The sequence below is a fragment of the Octopus sinensis genome, linkage group LG9 (assembly GCF_006345805.1).
Source record: "Octopus sinensis linkage group LG9, ASM634580v1, whole genome shotgun sequence".
NCBI lineage: Eukaryota > Metazoa > Mollusca > Cephalopoda > Octopoda > Octopodidae > Octopus > Octopus sinensis.
The window spans coordinates 89,551,942-89,574,721 of NC_043005.1; the positions used below are offsets into that span (position 1 = coordinate 89,551,942).

The 22,780-nt window shown below is 39.1% G+C and overlaps 1 protein-coding gene across 6 annotated transcripts in view; it reads left to right on the forward strand.

The window, feature by feature from the left end:
- The window catches only part of LOC115215524 (formin-like protein), a 196,570-nt gene that overhangs the window by 77,210 nt on the left and 96,580 nt on the right, over positions 1 to 22,780 (forward strand). For all 6 annotated transcript variants that reach the window (XM_036506083.1, XM_036506084.1, XM_036506085.1 and 3 more), the window contains exon 3: positions 17,299 to 17,400. In XM_036506083.1, coding sequence (XP_036361976.1) covers positions 17,299 to 17,400 — 102 coding nt within the window. The remainder of the gene's footprint in view (positions 1 to 17,298; positions 17,401 to 22,780) is intronic.

Here is a 22,780-nt window from a genome sequence, read left to right on the forward strand (position 1 = left end):
TGAAATACAAAGCTGACAGCAAATGATGGTGGTGTTGCAGGGAGTGGGGTTCTTTGGGCACAACTATATTACACAGCAGGACATTTTTTTGCTTCTGTCATATTTCTTGCCCCCCCCCCCTGTATTATTACTATTAGTATAATTATTATTATTATTATCCTATTTTTAATTTTCTGAGCCTAGTTGTCACGTAGACAGAGCTTAAATATCAGTTTTCATTCTATTAAACAACATCCTGCACAAGAGATACACTTAGCTTGTATAATAATGATGATGATGATGATGTTTAGTTCCTTAGTAACACTTTTGGTAAGAGTGAAACCTGAGATTGACAATTATCCAATTTATACGTGGGACTGAATCAATGGTAAATTTATTGTCTAGACTTGAACTAGAAAACTCTAGGCTCTCATACTTCTTACCAACCGTCTGAGCCAGTTTATTTGCCTCAGTGTTCATGGATTATATTTGCTGTAGTGTTGTTGTTGTTGTTGTTGTTGAGTGGAAGTCAGTGTAAATGCTGTTCATTAACAGTTCAAGGCTCAAGAAGTTCTCCGAAACCCTTTCTGTCGTTGAGATCAATAAACAAGTTCCTGTTACATGATACAATCGTATTGCTTCTCTTTCTAGCTCTCCCTCTCTGTGTCTCTCTCGTCTTTTTCTCACCTTCTTTCCCCTCTTCACATTCCCCCTCTCTCCCTCTAGCTTACTCTTTTATCTTCTCCCTCCTTTCCTCTCTTTATCTCTCTCTCCCATTTTCTTATCCTCTGCGTTTTATTCTCTAGCTTCACTCCCTGTTTTTAAGCTGTTGTTGTTGATGATGATGATGATGACATCACTGACGGTGGTGGTGGTGGTGGTATTTTCCTGTCATTTTCTCACTTAAGTGTTAACTTCTCAATTTCTTATGATGTCCCCCCCTCCCTTGATAATATGTTCTCTGTCATCTTAATTGTTCTCCTTCCTTTTTCTCTTTTTTTCTTCCTTAACCTCTTATCTCATTTATTGATATAAAAACTTGAAAATTAGATAAAATAAGAACAAGTCTCATTCGAGAGATTATTGAGGGTTTTTATTATCTTTCCTGAGCAACTTCCTGGTAATAAATTGAAACCTTGGCCCCCTAACGACTAATTGTTCCATTATTTCTCCTTCAGTGTCCTTCAGCACTGTAACCAATCCTTCTCAGTAGATGGAGTTGGGGTTTTTTTCTCTCTTTCATCCTAATCATATGACAGGTTTTTTCCCATGCTGCATGATCTACAATAATGAATTCTTGAAAATGGCAAAATGGCACACAAATTACGCGTGAAATAGACTGTTTAAATGAGCCTCATGTTATGACTGGTACTTGTTTAGTTTTGACTCTATTGATCCCCAGAAGAACTGAAAGCAGAATTTGATCAATAAGTCCTTGTGGTTGCAAAGCATGGACTCTGAACAAATCTGAGGAGAACATTTGCAACATGGGTGTGTATAGGAGAATGTTCTGAATCCTCTTACAAGGATTCTCAGACGAACGAATGGATGTGAGGAAAGAAGGTGAAAGACAACAACAGCAGATTGGAAATGGACGCTGCTTACAATTACAACAAGGCAAGGTGATGATAGTAACCCATCAACTGCATGTGTCTCTGTATACTTCCATTATCTCAATCACATATACAACGTACATGTATGTATATGTCTGCTTTCATTATCTTTAACAATCATCACAAGACTAGTCACTTCCTGCGTAAACTCCTACCCCCATCTCAACATTAAAATGTGATTTGATTAAGTTTAAGCTGCCATATGTTCAATTAGGAAGTTTCAAGTTTTTTGTCTACTTCAGTGTTTTAATCCTCTTCTGTTGCAAATGACTATCAAAGCTGCCATACATGAGTCAGCCCCCCCCCCCCGGTGGGGGGGGGGAGGCATTTCCTCTCAGTTGTTGCACCATTGCTATACCACCACCAACCCTACCATCACAAAACCCACCACCACTGGTTTTGTCACACCACCATCTTTCTTATTTTTCTGTCCACAGACTATTAAGATAATTTGACTTGCTGGAAATAGCAACCAAATCTCTCCCTCAAATTACACCTATTTCAGAAAGGTATAACATAGTAGATAATGTAATACTAAATACACTACATTTGAGCTTTAATAAAACAGGTGGTCATGGTTGGAACCACTTGTTTTAAATCTGTTGAATCAGAATTGATTTGAGGCTGAGTGATGGCAAGGACACTTCCCTCCAGATGTCACATCACCACTCCCACTATTATCACAGACAATACCTTTGCACTGTCAAATCACCACTATCACCACCACCACCACCACACTTCTCTCATCACAAATAAAAATTTCTTTGCATCATCATCAATGGATTACTTGACCTGTTCAATGCTACAGCCACATCTCTGTCAACAAGTCCCCCCCCTTTTTTTATATAAATGAAGGTCATATGATTCAATAACACTCAAACAGGATGGCCATCACTAAAGCTAACAGCTTAATCCTTTTGCAGATCACAAGGATATAAAGAGCTGATACTTATCTCTAGATTTTCTGTAGTGTTAAGTGGATAAAACATTTAGTTCCTTCTAAATGTAACACTGTGTGTAGCTCTTCTTGCTCAGGGAATTGAACTCAATATTATAAAAGCTAATGGAAGGCCCATTAACATCACAGTATTGTTTAGGGCTAGGAGGACTCTCCCATTGAGGACCAGTTGTTTTAACCATGGACACAATGCACTACTGTTGCTAGGATATGAACTCTTTACTTTTTGGTCTGTTATACAATACCTTATTGTCTCACAACTATAAGTGGTACACAAATACTTCATAAGGTCAGTTACTGTCATCCCATCAGCTTCAGCCTGACAAGCAAATAACTTTATTTTCTAATATTTTCTGAGCCATCTTCAGAGATATTCCACCTGGCAGACTTTTTCTGGTTTTAAGATGAACATCAACCTTTCTTACTCTTCTGACAACTTTGGTAAAAGTTGTACTATTGCCTTCAATGTAAAACCACAGTCTGCTGTGAGAATCTTCAAGCAAAATGGTGCAAGAATTTTCTAGCAAAATAATCCACAAATGGGCTGCAACTTTTTCTTGGATTGTTTCCTGTTAGACTGCACCATCCAAATCAGCTGTGCCCTTGGTTTTACACATGACTACAGATTCATTGAGAAACCATTCTTTGCCCCATATACAACGAGATCTGGAGTGACTATCTGCACAGTTATTCTTCACCTGTCTGGGCAGGTTCAGACATAAAATATGCTGCTTACTTACCGTAGTGTATGCCATAGGAGAAAAACTTCTCTTTCTTGATACCTGTGTATTCAACACATCTGGTTCCTTGGTGCACTTACATTCTGGGACATGGTTATTTCAACATGTCTCATGAACCAGACGTAGCTGGGAATCTTGAGCCAAGACAGTTTTGGTGTGGAAGAAAAGGCTTTGCTTGTGGCTTGTCGCAAGCATTGTAAGACAGGTGGCATTCATGCCATTAACGTTCGTCTTGAACAGTTGCAAGTTATCTGCAGGAAAAAAATTGTAAAGGGAAGGAATTTAAGAGATGTGGTGTTCTAGAGAAGAGGGACTGGGTGTAGTAGTTAGTGCAAAACCTGGGTGGGTTAAGCATTTAGTATGGGTGCTGAGTAGAGGTGGCATGAAATGGGCCAGCTTTGATGAGCAGAGGCCACTGTAGTAGTGGTAAACAAAACAGAGAGAGAAGACATGGCATATTCATGGGAAGGAGATTGGAGTGACTCCATGCCAGCCAGTCTTTTGTGAGTTTGTGATCCACTGACAGTGTTTTATGAGGGGCTTGAGTCAAGTGGCTTTTCTTCGAATACAGTCTCCCACGTGTGTGTGTGCTGCAGCAGCAGCAACACTGTCCTAGATGTGAGAACAATACTTTGTTATGTGTCTCACTGAAGCTTTGTAAAGAATTTGTAGTTATTATTGAGGGCGGAAATAATTTCTAGTTCTGAAGAGGAAGGTCAGTCATAGAGATAAAACCTTTGTTATATTGATGTGTGTTTGCCAGCAGAGATCTTTAGTAATGGTGAGGACTGTGTTTGAAACACTTGTGAGGGTTCTACTTGGGTGGAGTAGGGGTAAGTTATGACAAGGTTTTCTTTATATCCAGTGACTGTTTCTTTTTGCTGTAGAAGGGGGACGCGATTGGTTCTCTGTCTTGAGATCTGTGATCCCGAGTCAGTGAAGGCATTTAGGTTGTGTGTGGATGATGCTTAAGTGGGCCAAGATTAGGGAGGAATGAAGGATGGTGTCATTTGTATAGGAGTGAGCCCTTTTGGAAGGGATAGCAAGTCAAGGAGAAGGATGAGTGTGGAGTGCAAAACCAGACTGAGTATGGTACATCAGAGTTGGTTATTGTGGGTGAGAGAGGGCTCTATGCTATGAGAGCGCAGCCTGACAGGAAACCACAAGGGATTTGCTTGTGAAAAATGGCCAAAAGCTTTGTTGATGTCCAGGAGGCATTGAAGGAAGGATTTGGCTTTCATCAGATTCCTCGATGGCCTCTTTGAAAAGTGGTAGAAAGGAGACTTCTATAGAATTGATTGGGACCCTTTTAGCAAGAGACTGTAGTTCAGGAGGTGGGAGAATGTGTGTGCTGTGTAATGTAGTGAGATCCATTTATTTAGATGAAGGTTTTGCTGGAGTTGTGGTGCTGGGTAAGAGATCCCCTGACTGTAGGGGGTTGGGGTGATTTTTCTTCAAGCATTGTTGGTTGTTTTTGCTTCTGCACATTAACCTACTTGTTGTTACTGCTAATAAAGCATCTGTATGGTGACTATTTCATCATCATTGACAAACATAACTCCATTTCTCATGAAGTAACTGATTTGTCTGTCTGTGTGTCTGTCTGTCTATCTATTTATCTACTTACCTACCTACCTACCTACCCAAGCAACACACCCATGAGCATGCACACACACACACACACACACACACACACACACACAATATTTATTTGTAATGTGTGACTACTTTTAGCAATGGACAGGGGCCTACGAGTTTGCGTTATGTTCTGATGTATAAAATGTATTTTACAATTTTCTCAGTCAGTCTTCTGATAGCTTGTGGTGGGGTTTCTGTAGTTGATTCAGCCAACATAGTTCTGAATTCACCATGGGCCAGACACAGCCCATGTGACCTACATCTGGCCTGTAGGCTACATATTGTTCAACACTTTATTGGCATATAATAAAAACTAGTGTAAAACCATTACATAACATTGGATTTAAACAAAATAAGGGAAAAAACAAAAATAGAAGCTCACTTAATGTTTCAATAAATTCTTTCTTCCAAAGTAAATTTGACCATTTAAAGAGACTCTTGTGTTCTTCAAAATTAAAAACAGCATCTTTTTCTGTTTATTCAGGAAATTATTTACTTCTAAAATAATTTTCGAATTCTATATTGAATTTCGGCTTCAAAATCATGTTAGACCCATTTGTATGCAGTTTTCTTTCTTTTTTGTTTTGTTTCCACTAATAAACTAGTCTCCTTGATTCACAGAGACTCACTTAGAAGCATTGTTCTGCCCAGCATTGGCGCTTGATGGATGTTTATAGTAGCACTTATCAGTGGCAGAAATTCTTTACCACTTCTCTCAACCCTGCTCCTCTCTTCACTAATTACACATACACACACACTCACACACACACACACACACACACACACACACACTCACTCACTCACTCTCTTTCTCAGTCTGTCTGTCTGTCTGTATCTCTCTGAAATTATTAACATGTCTTGAGAAGGATTGCTGGTACTTTTATACAAACCATTCCTCTAGATCTGTTGCTTAATCTCTTTTGAGTTTTCCTTTCTCAATAGTGACTCTGTATGAAGAATGAATTTATGACCTATATGGAGGTAATCTGTTTCTCAGTGAACTGCCTGGATGGAAGTACCCTCTTTGTCAATGAATCCAAAGTGCTTGATGAAAGTACCTTGTCTGACAGTGAATTCCTGACCTACACTCTGGTTACCCTCTCAGTCAGTGAATTTGAGGTCTAAATGGAAATACTCTATCAATGAAGAGAGAGAGAGAGAGAGATTTCTTTTGTGCTGTGTGTGTTTTATATCTTGTGATGAATTAGAAGAGATTAAGTAGATTTGAGGATTGGTGGAATACATTAACTTTTCTAGGCTAACTGTAACAGGAAGCAATTTTGGTGACATGTTGATGTGGGGTGGGGGGTCGGATGTGTTAAATGGTGGCAGTCTAAAGCAACTGTAATTTTTCTTTTTGCTGTGAATAAATTAGGCAGTACAAACAAATATACACATATTTAGATGCTACGGTTAAACTGTGTGTAGAATGAATGTTTTAATTCATGATATTGTTGAAATACTTTAAGCACAATTGATTAAATAGACATTAATATATAATGCTAATGAGAATTAGTTTCAAAAATCCACTGAAATTATTGCTAATTATGCAGTGAAGCCTCTGTGTGTTATTATTGTAAAAATTATAAAACTTAAATGTTTAGTCAGGTTCACACTGGTTCAGATCAATCTTAGTTGGAGGCTTTTGATTTTCTCGTTTAAATCTCGAGGTGAATGGTGTAGCAGTCTACCTTAATTTAATTGTCCAATGCTTTTATATTCTTTTACTTGTTTCAGTCATTTGATTGTGGCCATGCTGGAGCACTGCCTTTAGTCGAACAAATTGACCCCAGGACTTATTCTTTATAAGACTAGTACTTATTCTGTCGGTCTCTTTTGCCGAACTGCTAAGTTACGGGGACGTAAACACACCAGCATCAGTTGTCAAGCGATGGTGGGGAGGACAAACACACATTCACACGTACATACACACACACATGATGGGCTTCTTTCAGTTTCTGTCTATCAAATCCACTCACAAGGCTTTGGTTGACCCGAAGCTGTAGTAGAAGACACTTGCCGAAGGTGCCATGCATTGGGACTGAACCTGGAACCATGTGGTTGGTAAACAAGCTACTTACCACACAGTCACTCCTGTGCCTATATTGTTAAAATTATTAATCGGTAAACTAAGAAACAACGCAATGAGCCCACTCTGGTGCAATGAATGGTAGGGCCAGATGGACATTTTAAAAGCAAACTGTTAGTGTTGCTGTTAAGAAAATCCAGGTCAGCCGTAACCCAGTAGCCTTATAATTGCAGACATTCCATTGATGACCATCTTACCTTTTATTTACTCTTACCGGAGAAACACATAACCAAAGATAAACCTCTGTACTTGGTTTTTGTTGACATGGAGAAAGCCTTTGACAGGATTTCCTGATCCCTAATTTGGTGGTTAATGTGGAAACTAGGGATAGACCCATGTCAGCATGAACAATGGATAGACCCATGCCAGCATGGACAATGAATGTTAAATGATGATGATTGTCTGTATAGGACTACAGGACTTATGTGTGTTTGTGTGTGTGTGGTCTGATCCAGATAGTTGCCATAGTAATGAAGCTAAAGCATGCAGAGTGAAGCTGCTTGGTACAAGTTCACCTTGAACTCTGCTGTGCATGTGCACTAAATTTTAATGTTCTAGCTCACTTCCACTGTTTACAGCAGTGCTTGGAAGGAACATGTGTAGTGTGTGATCATTGCATTAACCACAACAGAGAAAGTTGAGCTGAGAATCTGCATCAAATTTTGTGAAAAGCTTGGTGATACCTGTTCAGAGGCCTACACAAAGTTGTAGTAAGTGTATGGAGAGGAGTATACGAGCTGCACACAAGTGTATGAGTGGTTCAAACGTTTCCAAGGTGGCCAAAAAAATGTTGATAGTGATGAATGTTCTGGAAGACTAACCAGTGGAATTGGTGCAGCTGTGATGAGAAATCATCAAATCACCATCTGTGAGTTATCAGAGGATGTGCAGATTAGTTACAGTTCAGTTCAGTTCAGAGCCAACCAAAGCTTTGTGATTGAATTTGGTAGGCGCAAGTTACTGCCTTGTGTGTATATGTGCTCGTGCCTCTCTGAGACAGAGAGAGTGGATGATGATGATGATATATATATATGCTATATAATCCAAAGGGGTTTTCTTATGATGGTAGGATGTAATTTGAGGGAGACTTGACTGTCATTGCTAGTGACTACATTGAGGTTCCTATATTGGCATGAAACAACTATTTTCCATCTCTCTGGAAGCAAGGAGCATGAATGAAATTTGGCCATTGTCCTTATAAAACACTTGAAGATGAGGAAGTCAATGGAGAAAATCTGCAATCAGTTGGCTCTTTAAGAGTAGAACTTCAAAAGATGTATTGTTAAATATTTGTTGTGAAGATGAAGGGGGAAATTTATGAAGTGTTGGGAGGTAGGGTTGTGATATACAGTTTTTAAAGGGACTTGGAAGGTAATTATGGAGATGAAGCAAGAATGGTAATGGCTTTTTAATAGAGATGAAGATTTGGAACAATTTTCCAGTGGCTTTTATTACAGCTAGTTTAGTGGACCCCAGTGTCTGACCCAAGCTCTCGTTTGAAATGTTACTCTCCTCTGTTGGTATGCAAACTGCTTCTCCCTTTTATCTTTTTTTACTCATTTCACTCATTAGCTGGTGGCCATGCTGGGGCACTGCTATGAAGAATTTTAGTCAATTGTATCAACCCCAATACGTTTTTATGTCTGGTACTTATTCTATCAGTGCCTTTTGCTGAACTGCGAAGTCATGCAGGTGTAAACACACCAACACCGGTTGTCAAGTGGTGGTGGGGGTGAAGCTGCATGGTAGTGCTGTGAAGAACATGCGAAGGCTGGAGAGGAACAAAGCTGGTGTGTTCTGCTGGATGTGCAATGTGCATGTGTGACAGTATTGGTGTATTGAGCATCAGAGGAATTGTATGCAGTGAGGGGACTGTGTTGGTTTGGTCATGTGATGTGGATGGATGGGGACAGTTGCATAAAGAAGTGCCAATCATTTACAGTGGGCGGGGGGCGATGTTGTGGAAGAGGGAGACCCAGGAAGACTTGAGACAAAGTATTAAGGGCCGATCTCAAACCGCTGAACCTTACAAAGGAGATGACAGGACCAAAATATGTGGTGCATTGCTGTGTTCAAGAAGACCTGCCCACCACAACAGAATTGAGATCCTAAAACCAAGGTGCCATGTAAAAAGTACCCAGTGCACTCTGTAAAGTGGTTAACATTAGGAAGAACATCCAGCCATAGAAACTAAACCAAAATATACTATCGAACCGTCCAACCCATGCCAGCATGGAAAACAGACATTAAATGTTGTTGAGGAGGAGAACACATAGATACATACATATATACGATGAACTTCTTTCAGTTTCCCCATACCAGATACACTCACAAGGTTCTGATTGGCCCAGGGCTATAATAGAAGACAATTGCCCAAAGTGCTATGCAACTGGATTGAACCTGGTTGGGAACAAAACTTTTGACCACAGCCATGTCTTTTAGCTGATATATGGCAAGAGAGACCCTAGTTATCTAACCAGCTTCAGGAGTTATAATTTAAAAATGAGTTTGTGGTAACAATGTCACTACAGTTTCTATTGACCGAAGTGTATCTAGGAGTTACTCTCAGGGACTACAATTTCACTGCCTGTCAAAAAGTTTATTGTCTAATGATAATATGGTCCTCCGAAGTTGGAAGAGAGAAAAAGTATGAAAATTTTGAAACTGTTTTTGTTGTGAGTGATACTGCTATTGATTTGTGAGGAGAGCAAATGTCTGTTTCCTAAGATGAGTAATTGAATATATTGTGACTGTTGGTTCACCTGATTATCCTCCCCAGCTGTCAACATAGCTTCTTGCGTATCAATTAGTCCTGCTCAGTGTCTGACGTAAGAGGGAGTCCCACGTCTTTCACTGTCATCACACCAGGAATCTTGTGAAAGACTTCTCATAAAGTGATGTCAAGTGCTTCAGAGTAGAATATGAGTAAAACAAATATTCACTGACTGAAATTCTATCCCTTTCGAAGTGGAGTCATGTCAGGGCTGTTTTATTTTGTATTATTTTACAGTTTAAGACTGAATTTAAAAAATAAGTCCAACATATTCTAAATGTTTTGTTTCTTAGTTTTTAGGAGTGTTAGCCTCATTCCCTTTTGTCATAAAAACCCACAAACAAAACACTTCAACTTCTACCATCAACAACAATTGTCTTCATTTGGATACAGTCATTCACTGTAAATAATCCTAATATAACACAGTGTTTATATTCAGTGTGTCCTACAATTAATTATTTCAGTGAAATTGGGCAAATTTTAAAAAAAAGGCAAAAAAAAAAAAAAACCGACAGAATTTTCAGTTTATGATACCGAAACAAATAGATTTATAAATCTTATCTCAAAACTTTATTGAACATTTTCAACATGTGCTCTGCCTGTATCTCCACAAATTTTTAATCTATCCCGTAGCATTGTGAAACACATTTTGAAGGATTTCAAGAGTTCTCTCCTGCACTGCTAACTGAATATGTTAAGTTCAGCTAAATTATTGCTTCATCCTGGAGATGGCGGTAGGGAAAATGATTGCAGCCCAATTGAAAAAAAAAAGCTCTCTTTGCAACCACATGGTTTCTGGTTCAATCCCATGACATGGCACCTTGGACAAGTGTCTTCTATTATAGCCTCTGGCCAACCAAAGCCTTTTGAGTGAATATGGTCAATAAAAACTGTGTGGAAGCTTGTCATTTATTTGTGCGTGCCTTTGTACCTGTGTTTGCCAACTGCTTCATAACCAGTGTTTGTTTGTTTACATCCTCCTTAACTTAATGATTTGGCAACAGAGACTGATAAAGTAAGTACTGGGGTTGATGTGTTCAGCTAAAGCCCTTCAAGGTGGTGCTCCAGCATGGCTGCAATCTGATGACTGAAACAAGTGGAAGATAGAAGATATGACTCACTCAGAACCTCCTGAATTTCTCAGAAGTAAACTATTAACCAGGCCACTTTGCTGTGGATCATATCAAGTCTCCTACCACCGCCACCACTACCTCCACCACCACTTCCCAACACACACAACATAAATGGGTGATAGATTTGGAGTGCACTCGTCTACTGTTTATTTATGAACATGAAACAAATAACTCTAATCCTACCGCCTCTCTTAATATTTCTGTACTTAAGAGAAATAAGCAGCTTGGAATGAATTCCACACTCTTGGCATTTTGATTGTTATGATTATTAATTATGAGTAATTTAGTGTTGAAGCTGGGGAAGATATTAGCAAGAGGCTCTCAACAGAAAATCTCTAGTTTTTCTGATGTTAATAGAACTGGAGAGGCTAATGGTCATGTTGTTTCATTTTAAGCTACTTTAGTCCGAGCTAAAACTTTCAAGTGAAATGACAGCCAATGGGTCTGCAGTTTATTAACAACTGCAAAGGGCAGGTGTGGTCGCAGGGTTAAGTAACTTGCTTCGCAATCACATGGTTTCTAGTTCAGTACTTATGTGACTAGATTTTATTAGCAGAAAATGAGAGAAGTTTGTCGTGCGTGTGAGTGTTTCGATCTTTTTCCAAGTACTGTTGAGCTACAGGGTGGCGAGCTGGCAGAAATGTTAGCACGCCGGGCGGAATGCGTAGCCGTCGACTTTGCCTTTCATCCTTTCGGGGTCGATAAATTAAGTACCATTTGCATACTGGGGTCAATCTAATCGACTTAATCCATTTGTCTGTCCTTGTTTGTCCTCTCTGTGTTTAGCCCCTTGTGGGTAGTAAAGAAATGGGTATTTCGTCTGCCATTACGTTCTGAGTTTAAATTCTACTGAGGTCGACTTTGCCTTTCATCCTTTCGGGGTCGATAAATTAAGTACCAGTTACACACTGGGGGTCAGTGTAATCGACTTAATCCATTTGTCTGTCCTTGTCTGTCCTCTCTGCGTTTAGCCCCTTGTGGGTAGTAAAGAAATAGGTAACTGTATTGCAGTTTCTCATGCCAGTGCCGTCTGACTGACATCCGTACCGGTGACACATAAAGAGCACCATTTGAGCGTTGGGCCTTAAGGAGGCAGTGGCAGGTGACCAAAACCTTTGGCGATATACCATGATTGTGTCGATCTGTGAGATCGTAGTTGTGGCTGATGCTGGTGTCAAGTCATTGGCATCCGTTCCAGTGTCACTTAAAAGACACCCGCCACACTCTTGGAATGGTTGGCATTAGGAAGGGCATCCAGCCATAGAAATGTTGCCAAATCAGATCAGAACCTGGTGCAGACCCACCCCGCCCTCGGCTTATCAGTTTTCAGTCAATCCATCCAAGCCATGCCAGCATGGACAACGGACATTAAATGATGATCTGTGTACTCTTGTACAGAATCTGGTCTGTATTTGTTGAATGACTTAAATCAGCTGAAAGACACTTTGTTTCAAGTAATTTTGAAAATAACGAAGAATTTAATAAAATGACCATCATTATTAAGCTGGAGTTTGGAACATAGCGTGAAATTAGGAAATTTTGATAGGTTTTAATTTATATATATATATCGGTCCTACATTGATTGAGATATATGTATGTATGTGTGTGTGTGGCCACATCTGGTCAAAATGTTCCACCTATTTTATGTTTCAAACAAGCTAGATTTGGCCTCTCGCACCTATCCTACAATGTCATTCTAAAAGTAAACAATTGGATCATAGAAATCTCAGAGCTATGAGATAATCCATGATTAATTCAAAGTGATATGAATAAATACGCATCACATTCGACAGAATAATCTGAATGCTAAAGGGTTAATAAAGGTCTGTATGTGGTTGATCAATCTGCTAGATATAGCAGCCACATTACACTCACATCACACCAAAACCATCTTAAAGAATATTGGACAGTTTTAGATCAGCCCTTGAAATGATGGTCACGACTGGAATGCCTTTGATCAAAAGACTGCTTAATCAGGATTGACTTAGGGCTAAACTAAACCAACCTTTTGGTCTCTAAAATTAAACACCATTAATATACTTGTGACTTTACCATTCTCCAACAGAAAAATGGCCTCTTGTGTGCTTATGTGAGAAGAGAAACCTGTTTAAGGCTGACATCTTAACTGTAGGTTTATATCATATCTTGCTGTTCAGGTAAATTGATAGCAGCAATGTACCTGAGCCAAAGCCAGTGTATTTAAAAATACCATATTGATACTAGTTCAAGAACCACCACCACATGCTTTCCTCTTAGAAGTTGGTCTCCTTTGATTCTGTGTACTTTTGCAAATTCTAACTCCTGTGTGTGTGTGTGAAACAGAAACCTCTTGTCACCTTGTTCTTTTTTTGTTTTTGTTGGTGTTTTTTGGTGCTACCATCAAAGGCTTCATCTTTATGCAGTGTGTCAGTGCCAAGTTTGGCACATCTTGGTGCCATTCCACTCACATTGACTGTGACCAAAACCACCACCCATTTTCTCTGCTATCCACCACCACCACCACCACCTTCTCATGTTTCTCCTTCTTCCCTTACTCATTCTTGATCTCTATCCTCCTCCGTGTCCCCCTCACTCTCTCTTTGATATTCCCTCTTCTATATCTGTATCTCCTCCTCCTCCTATCATGTTACATGTACTCTACTAAGTCCACCAACAATCACCATGTCACTCTCTATCATCTCCATTCTCTCTCTCTCAGCCGCTTCTCTCTGCTCACACACACACACACAGGTGGGTTAACAAGGCTACCATTAGTTTCATGCTGAGAGAAATCTTTCAGCAATTACCAAGCCTGCTACATGGAATGTTGGTCCCCATCCCTGTCTTGGATGAAATAACAACTTCCCTCACATAAATACACAATATTTGCATGTGGTGTGTGTGTGTGTGTGTGTGATATATATACACACATACACATCACCTTGGTACTTTTCTACTCCTTGTTCTAGTCCTAACCAGAGTGATAGGAAGAGGATGCTAAAGGAGAAAGGGTGATAGTCTGCTACAGGATGGTTACTGTTAAATTGAATAGCAGCCAAAAGAGTTTTCCTGGGGTTAAGACAACTTGTCCAGTGTTGCTGCTGTGATAAAATCCACCCAGTCCACTCTGTAAAGTGGTTGGTATTAGGAAGCGGGGCATCCAGAAACAGTGTACTCGGAGTTTACCATGATTCTGAACAACTTTATTGCTTATGTTCTCTCTCCCTTGTGGTCGTACCTATATATAGTATGTATATTGTCATCATTTAATGTCTGCTTTCCATGCTGGCATGGGTTGGATGGTTTGACTGAGGACTGGCAAGCCAGAAGGCTGCACTAGGCTCTAATCTGATCTGGCAAAGTTTCTACAGCTGGATGCCCTTCCTAATGCCAACCACTCTGAGAATATAGTAGGTGCTTTTTACGTGTGTGTATATATATGTTTGTGTATATTGTCTGTATGATTTATTCATTTTTGCCTGTTTTTCCTTGCCAGTATGGTTTACATAAATACTTATTATTGTGGCTTTCTCTTACAGCCAGATGCTCTTCCTGTCACTAACCCTTACCGACCTGCTTTTCAGTCAAGGGATTTTAATTTCACACTTTGAAAGTGCAGAGAAATTAGATGACCTATTGATAGGGAATTGACTAAAAATTCCTCAAGATGGTGCCCCAGCATGGCTGTAGTCAAATGATGAAACAAAATAAAATAATAATTTTAAAAAACCCCAATAATTGCAGGGGTTGCTTAGATGTACAGTCCATCAGTCTTCTGTCTCTCCCACTCTGGTTGTTTCCTGTGTACAGTTTGTTGTTCTCAGGTCAGCTGTGACCACATCTTTATAGGTCATCCTTGATCTACCTCTTAATTATGGACCATATTCAGTCTCAATTTCAAGATACTTTTTCTCTGGCCACACTCTATTGCACTAAAACTTCAGTGTCACTTTGCTAATTTCTGTGATGTTGTGAGTCAGCCATGTTTATCATTGACACCGGGATTGCAGAAGTTTCCTTTCAACTTTCAGGTTCTTTGCCACCCTCTTACTTTTCTCTCTCTCTTCTTCTGCACTCTCAGACAGAGGGCAAGCCCTCACTTTAAATTCTACACTCTTCACATTTGAACTTAGTCATACCCAGTCTGGGACGACTGTTGCTGACTCATGAGTTTTCTTAGATTTTAGACTTATTTTTAAGTGCGCGCATGCACACACACATACACGCACACACACAGTTTTTTTTTTTTAATATTGGATCTTAAAGTACATCACAAAGCTATGTATTCTGTGATGTACTTCATTCCCCTAAGATAATTTCACATTCTCATAAGTTTATAAAATTCTTATGTCAACAATATATATATATATATATATATGTGTGTATACATATATATGTGTATATAATTTGTATTGTAAGGTGCAGGTGTGGCTGTGTCATAAGTAGCTTGCTTTCCAACACATGGTTCTGGGTTCAGTCCCATTGTGTGGTACTTTGGGCAAGTGTCTTCTATTATAGCCTCTGGCCGACCAAAGCCTTGTGAGTGGGAATGGTATATATATATATGTATATGTATGTATGTATGTGTGTGTGTGTGTCTGTGTTTATCACCCACCACCAATTGGTAACTGGTGTTGGTTTGTTTATGTCCCCATACCTTATCTTATTTGTTACATTAGACCTTCTTGAAGAATTTTTGCTGAACAAATCAACTCCAGTACTTTTTGTTAAGCCTGGCAATTATTCTATTCGTCTCTTTGTTGAAAGGCTAAGGTTTGAATGAAATTTTCCATTGTGTTTCAATACTCATTTATACACATGCATGTATGTATATATATATATATATATATCATCCTCATTTAACGTCCGCTTTCCATGGTAGCATGGGTTGGACGGTTCAACTGGAGTCTGGGGAGCCCGAAGGCTGCACCAGGCCAGTCAGATCTGGCAGTGTTTCTACAGCTGGATGCCCTTCCTAACGCCAACCACTCCGAGAGTGTAGTGGGTGATTTTATGTGCCACCGACACAGGTGCCAGACGAGGCTGGCGAACGGCCACGCTCGGATGGTGTTTTTTGCTTGTTACGTGCCCACAGCACGGAGGCCAGTCGATGCGGTACTGGCTACGGCCACGTTCGGATGGTTTTCTTGTGTGCCACCGGCACTGGTACCACAAAGATACAAATTCCATTGATGTTCATCTATTTTGATTTGGTTTGATTTTCACTTGCCTCAACAGGTCTTCACAACTGTCACACACTTGCCTCAACAGGTCTTCACAAGTGTCACATACTTGCCTCAACAGGTCTTCACAAGTGTCATAAGAAGGAAGGTATGCACAGGTGGACTGACTACGTCCCAGGTAGGGGCCACGGGTTATGGCCTGACTAGTCTTGCCGGGTCTTTGGATGGTGTTTTTATGTGCCACCAACACAGGTGCCAGATGAGGCTGGCGAACGGCCACGATCGGATGGTGTTTGTTACGTGCCCACAGCACGGAGGCCAGTCGATGTGGTACTGGCTACCGCCATGTTCGGATGGTTTTCTTGTGTGCCACCGGCATTGGTACCACAAAGATACAAATTCCATTGATGTTCATCTATTTTGATTTGTTTTGATTTGATTTGATTATGATTATTATTATTATTATTATTATTAATTATCACTTGCCTCAACAGGCCTTCACAAGTGTCATTTGATTTGATTAGCACTTGCCTCAACAGGTCTTCACAAGTGTCATAAGAAGGAAGGTATGCACAGGTGGACTGACTACGTCCCAGGAAAGGGCCACGGGCTATGGTCTGACTAGTCTTGCCGGGTCTTCGGACAGGTGCCAGATGAGGCTGGCGAACGGCCACGATCGGATGGCGTTTGTTATGTGCCCACAGCACGGAGGCCAGTCGATGCGGTACTGGCTACAGCCACGTTCGGATGGTTTTCTTGTGTGCCACCGGCACTGGTACCACAGAGATACAGATTCCATTGATGTTCATCTATTTTGATTTGTTTTGATGTATATATATATATATATATATATATATAAGGGGAAAGTTTACAAAAATAAACAAAAGACGAAGGCAGGTGGTGTACAAACAAACAGATGTATTAGTATAGCGCTCAGGAATAGAAAAAGTCTTTTACGTTTTGAGCCTATGCTCTTCTATAGAAAGATACACAGAAAAAAACAAGGAGAGAAAAAAAATGTGTGTAGTACCTAACGATCTATCATGGCGTCTGACTTCGGACAAAATATATATATATGTATGGATTGAAAAGTTGTTTTCTGATATAGTGTGAGTGATTTTCAATTTAAATAAAATTTCAAAGACCTTTTTAGAATTTCAGCTTTTTTCCTTAAAATTGTTTTTTTAAAAATATTTTCTTTCTTATTTTCCAGGAACGAGTCCATGCTAAAGATCCCCCTAATGTCTACCTTAACAAACTCCGAACTTACTTGGATCCACGTGCCAGTCGGAATCACAGAGTTCGAACACTATATGTAAGTAGTTTAAAAACCTATCAAAGTTGCATCAAAAATGGTGGACTTTTCTTTTTCCAGGAAAAAGGTTCAAAATGCATATTTTCTAATCATTTACAACTGAAAACCTGGATAGGGTTCCCAACATATTAATTACTCTTGTTTGATTACAAACACAGCAAAATTGTTGATCTCATTGAGAAATCTCTGAAGGAATCTCTGAGTCAGTTGTTCTCAACTGGGGTCCATATAAGATTTTTGGGATTCCATACAAGCAAAATATTGAATTAGGGACCCACAATAGAATATTAAGAGTCCATGAAAAAAATTTTGTTTTAGATGTATTCATTGCAAGAAACAGGTTTTAAATTTGTGAAAATCAAAATAGGAATTTTGAAAGAAGTATCTATAAAACAGGTTTTTAAACGACAGATAGTAATCAAAGACGGTCCAGAGGTAAAGAAAAAAAAAAAAAAGGTTGAAAACCACTACTCAAAATGATTGGTTTATTTTGTTAGAAATAATAATCAAATCTTCCTCAGATCACATCCTGTCGGCTTCAGAAACAGAAGGGCGCGTGAGATAGTGTAACCTTACGTACATTATCTGAATGAAAGATAAAATGATTATGACCAGAATGCCTTTAATCACAGGTCCACTGGATCAGAACTGACTTTGGGTTAAAAAAACAACTTCCATTTCCACCTTCACAATATGAATGCATTAAAAAGCTGGTTTTCTCTTTTACTGATACAACTATTATGCCTTGTCTTACTGTGAACTTTGCTAACTCTGTGTTATCTCCATCTAAACCTATTTATTACATTCCTCTTTCTTGTTCTCATAATCTTCTCTGACTCGTGTTTATCATCTCACAATAGTCACCCTAACTCTCTCTCTCTCTCTCTCATGTCATTTCTCCAAACATACTAATATTCAACAATCCATATAAACCTTTTTGTATTTTCTCTCCCTGTTTCTTTCTGTGTTCCTTTCTGTTGAAGAGCATAGGCTCGAAATGTAAAAGACTTTCTCACTTCTCGAACGTTAAACTAATACATCTGTTGTTTACACACCCATCTTCGTCTTTTGCATTTTTGTAAATTCTCACCATATAAAATGTTGGTTTTCTAATTTCTATCAACCTCTAATCAAAGATCAGGAGCATATTCCCTTCCTCCAGCACAATTTTATTATATGAAATAAAAGACTATGGATGCTGTATATCTTTTAATTGTTGTTTTCCAGTTGGATTCCATATTCAGTGTGTGTCTCCATCATTTGCTAATGTGCAACAATTCAAACTGCCTAAAACCTCTCTGTCCTTCTAATTCTCAGGTCTCATGATGAGAACTGACTGAGTTGTTTGGAAGAAACTTGTTGCTATTTAGCTCCCGGTCAGACCTCACTGGGCAAACCTTTGATAAATGTTTTAGGCCTTCCTCTTTAAAGCTGCTACAATGTAATTTGAGAGAGATTAAACTGCTAGTTCTAGTAGGTCAAGCATACCTGTTCCCTTATTGGCTTGTAAGATGTAGTGTGTTGAGGCTAAGTGTAACTACTTGATCCCCTCTAAACCAGCAAGGGGACACATCACTGGGTGGCCTCAACTGGAGCCCATATGGCCCTTGGGGGTCCATATCAGATTTTGTTGTTAAAATTTATCTCTGATAAATTGCTTATACTTCTAAAAAAAAAATATTTAAAGAATTTTTTTAATACAATTTCTGATAATATTTAATTATAAAAATACGTTAGGGTCTTTTCAACATTGATGCTGGTACATTATTTACATTTGATGGATATTTGTCCTCATCTTGTTTGTTGTTAACACATTTCGGCTGATATACCCTCCAGCCTTCATCAGGTGTCTTGGGGAAATTTCAAACCAGGGTTCTCATTCCTAAGGTATTTTTCTATTATTATTATACTACCAAGAATCGAACTCAGTCTCACATTCATGAGCTGAATACTCTAACCATCAACCCACATGTTTTATTTTCTGTCTCCACTTTGTCTAAGCTTTAACTGACAAATAACCGAATTAAACAAGGGGAAAATAATTGTTTCCTTGAAAGTGGTATTTCCTTTCCATAGATTCCTTATCTCTTCTCATTTCCCCCATAATCTGTTTTAATCTCTTCTAATTCCATCCTATCCCTGCTGTTCTAATTACACACAGCCGTCTTGTTGTTGTTGCAAAGAGTTTTATGTTTCTCTCTCTCTCCGTCTCTTTCTCCCCTTTTTATTGTTTGTTTGTTTTTCATTGTTTTTCTCCTCTATAATTTAATGTTATCAAATTTTGTTACATCACAGCATGGCTGTGTGGTTAAGGAACTTGGTTGCAACCTTGTTTTGGGTTCAGTTCCACTGCATGGCACCTTGGGCAGGTGTCTTCTTCTTTAGCCCCTGAGCCAGCCAAAGCCTTAGAAATGAATTTGATACACAGAAACTGTTTAGTAGTCTGTTTTGTGTGTATAATATGTGTTTGTCTCCCATTCTCCATCTGACAACTAGTGTTGGTTTGTTTATGTCCTTGTATTTTAATAGTTCAACAAAAGTGACTGATAGAATTGATAGAATAAGTACTAAACTAAAACCAAAAAAAACCCATAAATCTTGGTGTTGATTTGTTTGACTAAAACCTCCAAGGTGGTGCCCCAGCCTGGCCAGGGTCCAGGGTACTGGATAATTATAGATTTGGAGTTTCCTACTTTGTGATTGTGTGTTCTTCAGAACCAGCAGGACATTCTCAGTGCAGTCTCTTGACTCTTGACGCCATCACTTCCAGAATTTCTCTTCACTCAAGAGTAAAAAGTGATGTGATTCTTCATCTGTATCTTTGACTGTGTGGTTCTTCAAGTGATTCAGACCATTTATGACTGCCCATGTGGATCTGTGTAGGGTTGTGTGTACGGATATATGTGCACGAGTATGTATGTGTATATGCACACAAACACACACACACACACATTAAAATTGCAGCTGTGGCAGATACCGGTGTCATTTAAATGGCACTTGTGCTGGTGGAATGTAAAAGCATCCATTACACACTTGGAATGGTTGGTGTTAGGAAGAACATCCAGCCATAGAAAACCATGCCAAATTAGACTGGGGTCTGGTGGAGTGCTTCAGGTTGCCAGTCCTGGTCAAACCATCCAACCCATGCCAGCATGGACAATGGACACTAAATGATGAGGATACACATGCACCCGCATGTGCGGACACACACACACACCATTTAATGTCCATTTTCCATGCTGGCATGGGTTGGCTGGTTTGACAGGAGCTGGCAAGGCTGGAGAGCTGCACCAGGCTCCAATTATCTGTTTTGGCACTGTTTCTACAGCTGGATGCCCTTCCTGATGCAAACCATTTTACAGAGTGGACTGGGTGCTTTCTATGTGGTTCCAGCATGGAAACTCTATATGTGGCACCAGCCCAGATGCTTCTTACATGGTGCCAGCATGGGTGCTTTTCAGGTGACACCAGCATGGGGGCTTTTTACATGGCATCTGCACGTGTGTGTGTGTGTATATGTGTGTATCCACATACATTTATTTATCCTGTACTTGGTGGCACATAATGTGCACATTTCCACTCAAAACCTTATTTAAAAAATATTGCCCTGAGACCTATATGTGAAGTTGCTTTAAATATTATATACTTTACTGCTTTAAAGACTTTGTTCCTGAATATGTGCTGCCGAAATTGGGGTGCGCCTAATATGGTGGCCATGCATCTTTTATGCCATTAAAAACACGATGTAATACATATGTGTGTGTGTGTGTGTTTATATAGTTTTGTTTAACGTGTATTTTTCCTAGCTAACATAGCCTAGACAGGAGGTAATTGAAGCAAGATTTTTACGCCTAGATGCTCTTCCTCTCCGTCTTTCACACACGCGCGCGCACACACACACACACACACACACACACACACACTCATAGACGTGTGTGTGTTTATTGATAGTCTGGTCCTGACTGTTTTAGCAAAAATGGTGGGTATTTTCTATTTGCCATGTAAGTTGTTCCCATTACATGTTGGTGACATAAGTTATTTCTTTACTGTAGAATGAAACCCCTTCTTGCATTGTCTTCCCTCTTTCCCCCTCCTTATTCACTCTTTGCTCTAATTATACAAATTGTTTCTGTTTCTCACTGTCTGCTCTTCTCCATTTCAAAGCATCAGTGTTTCCAACTCGTGTGATGTATTTAACTCTTTTGATCCCAACCTGTCCGAGACCACTTCATGCTCCATGATACTGACTCCCTTTTTTTTAAACACTATATAAATTAAAACTGTCAGAATTATATTTTATGTTCCAAACACCAGTTTAATAATGACCAAGTTATTTTACTAAATTCTACATTATTTTCAAAATGAATTTTAACAGAAATATGGTAACCAAATGTTGAACTTGATGTGAATGAGGGTAGATCGACATAATTGGTTGGGAATTGAATAAAATATCGTGCTTTTTAGTTAGGTCTTCTAATACTCTAATTTTGATCTTAGCAGAGTTGGCTTTTGTCTTTCATCCTTTCCTAGCCATGAAAATAAAGTACAAGTGAGGTACTGGGTCAATATGTTTAGCTCCTCCAAATTTGGGTAGTTTTATGTCTTTGCTAGAAATCCTACATTTTTGTTTTATTTAATTTTAAGCATTATGTCATTACCCCTTCTCCACCTAAAAGCCCACACCCTGAATATTTTAAGAATGAAACCTCATAGCTGTAGGGAAGCATGTGCTGCGATGTTCATGCCTTCCCTAAAGGAGTTAACGACTAATCTGAAGTGGTTCCAAGTGGTGTCATTAACACAGACGAATGAAATTTTTCATAGCCAGAACTATTGGATTGCCATGAGTGTACAAGTGGCTACGTGTCTGTGTGTGTATACGAGAAAGATAGTATAGTGTCATGTATGTGACTCATTTTTAAAACTAGTAGTCATTCTTCTGAATTGGCTGGTTAATTATTTACTGCTGTATCAAGTAGTGTCCCGCAGTAAATGTCTGGGATAGGCTATCCAATTGGTGTCACAGAATCTAAAAACAACAGCAAATATAATTAGAATTTAAAAGATAGTATTGGTAATTTCTAATTTAGACTCATGTGTTTATAGAATCTCTTAAATATTTGTAACAACAACTGTATTGTTGTGTTGTAATATTTTTGGTAAAGATAGGGACAGTCACACTTTCTTATCTTCTCCCTCTGAGGCACCATGCTCTTGATGAAAGCTGTTAATGCGGTTGTCTAAAAAAAAATGTGTTGCTGCAATAGAAGGAAAAATCATTAACTCTTAGTTTTGATAATTAAAATAACATTTGTTACAAATATTGGATTATTAAATATTCATGTAAATGTCAGAATTGGTCGGTTGTTGGACAAATATG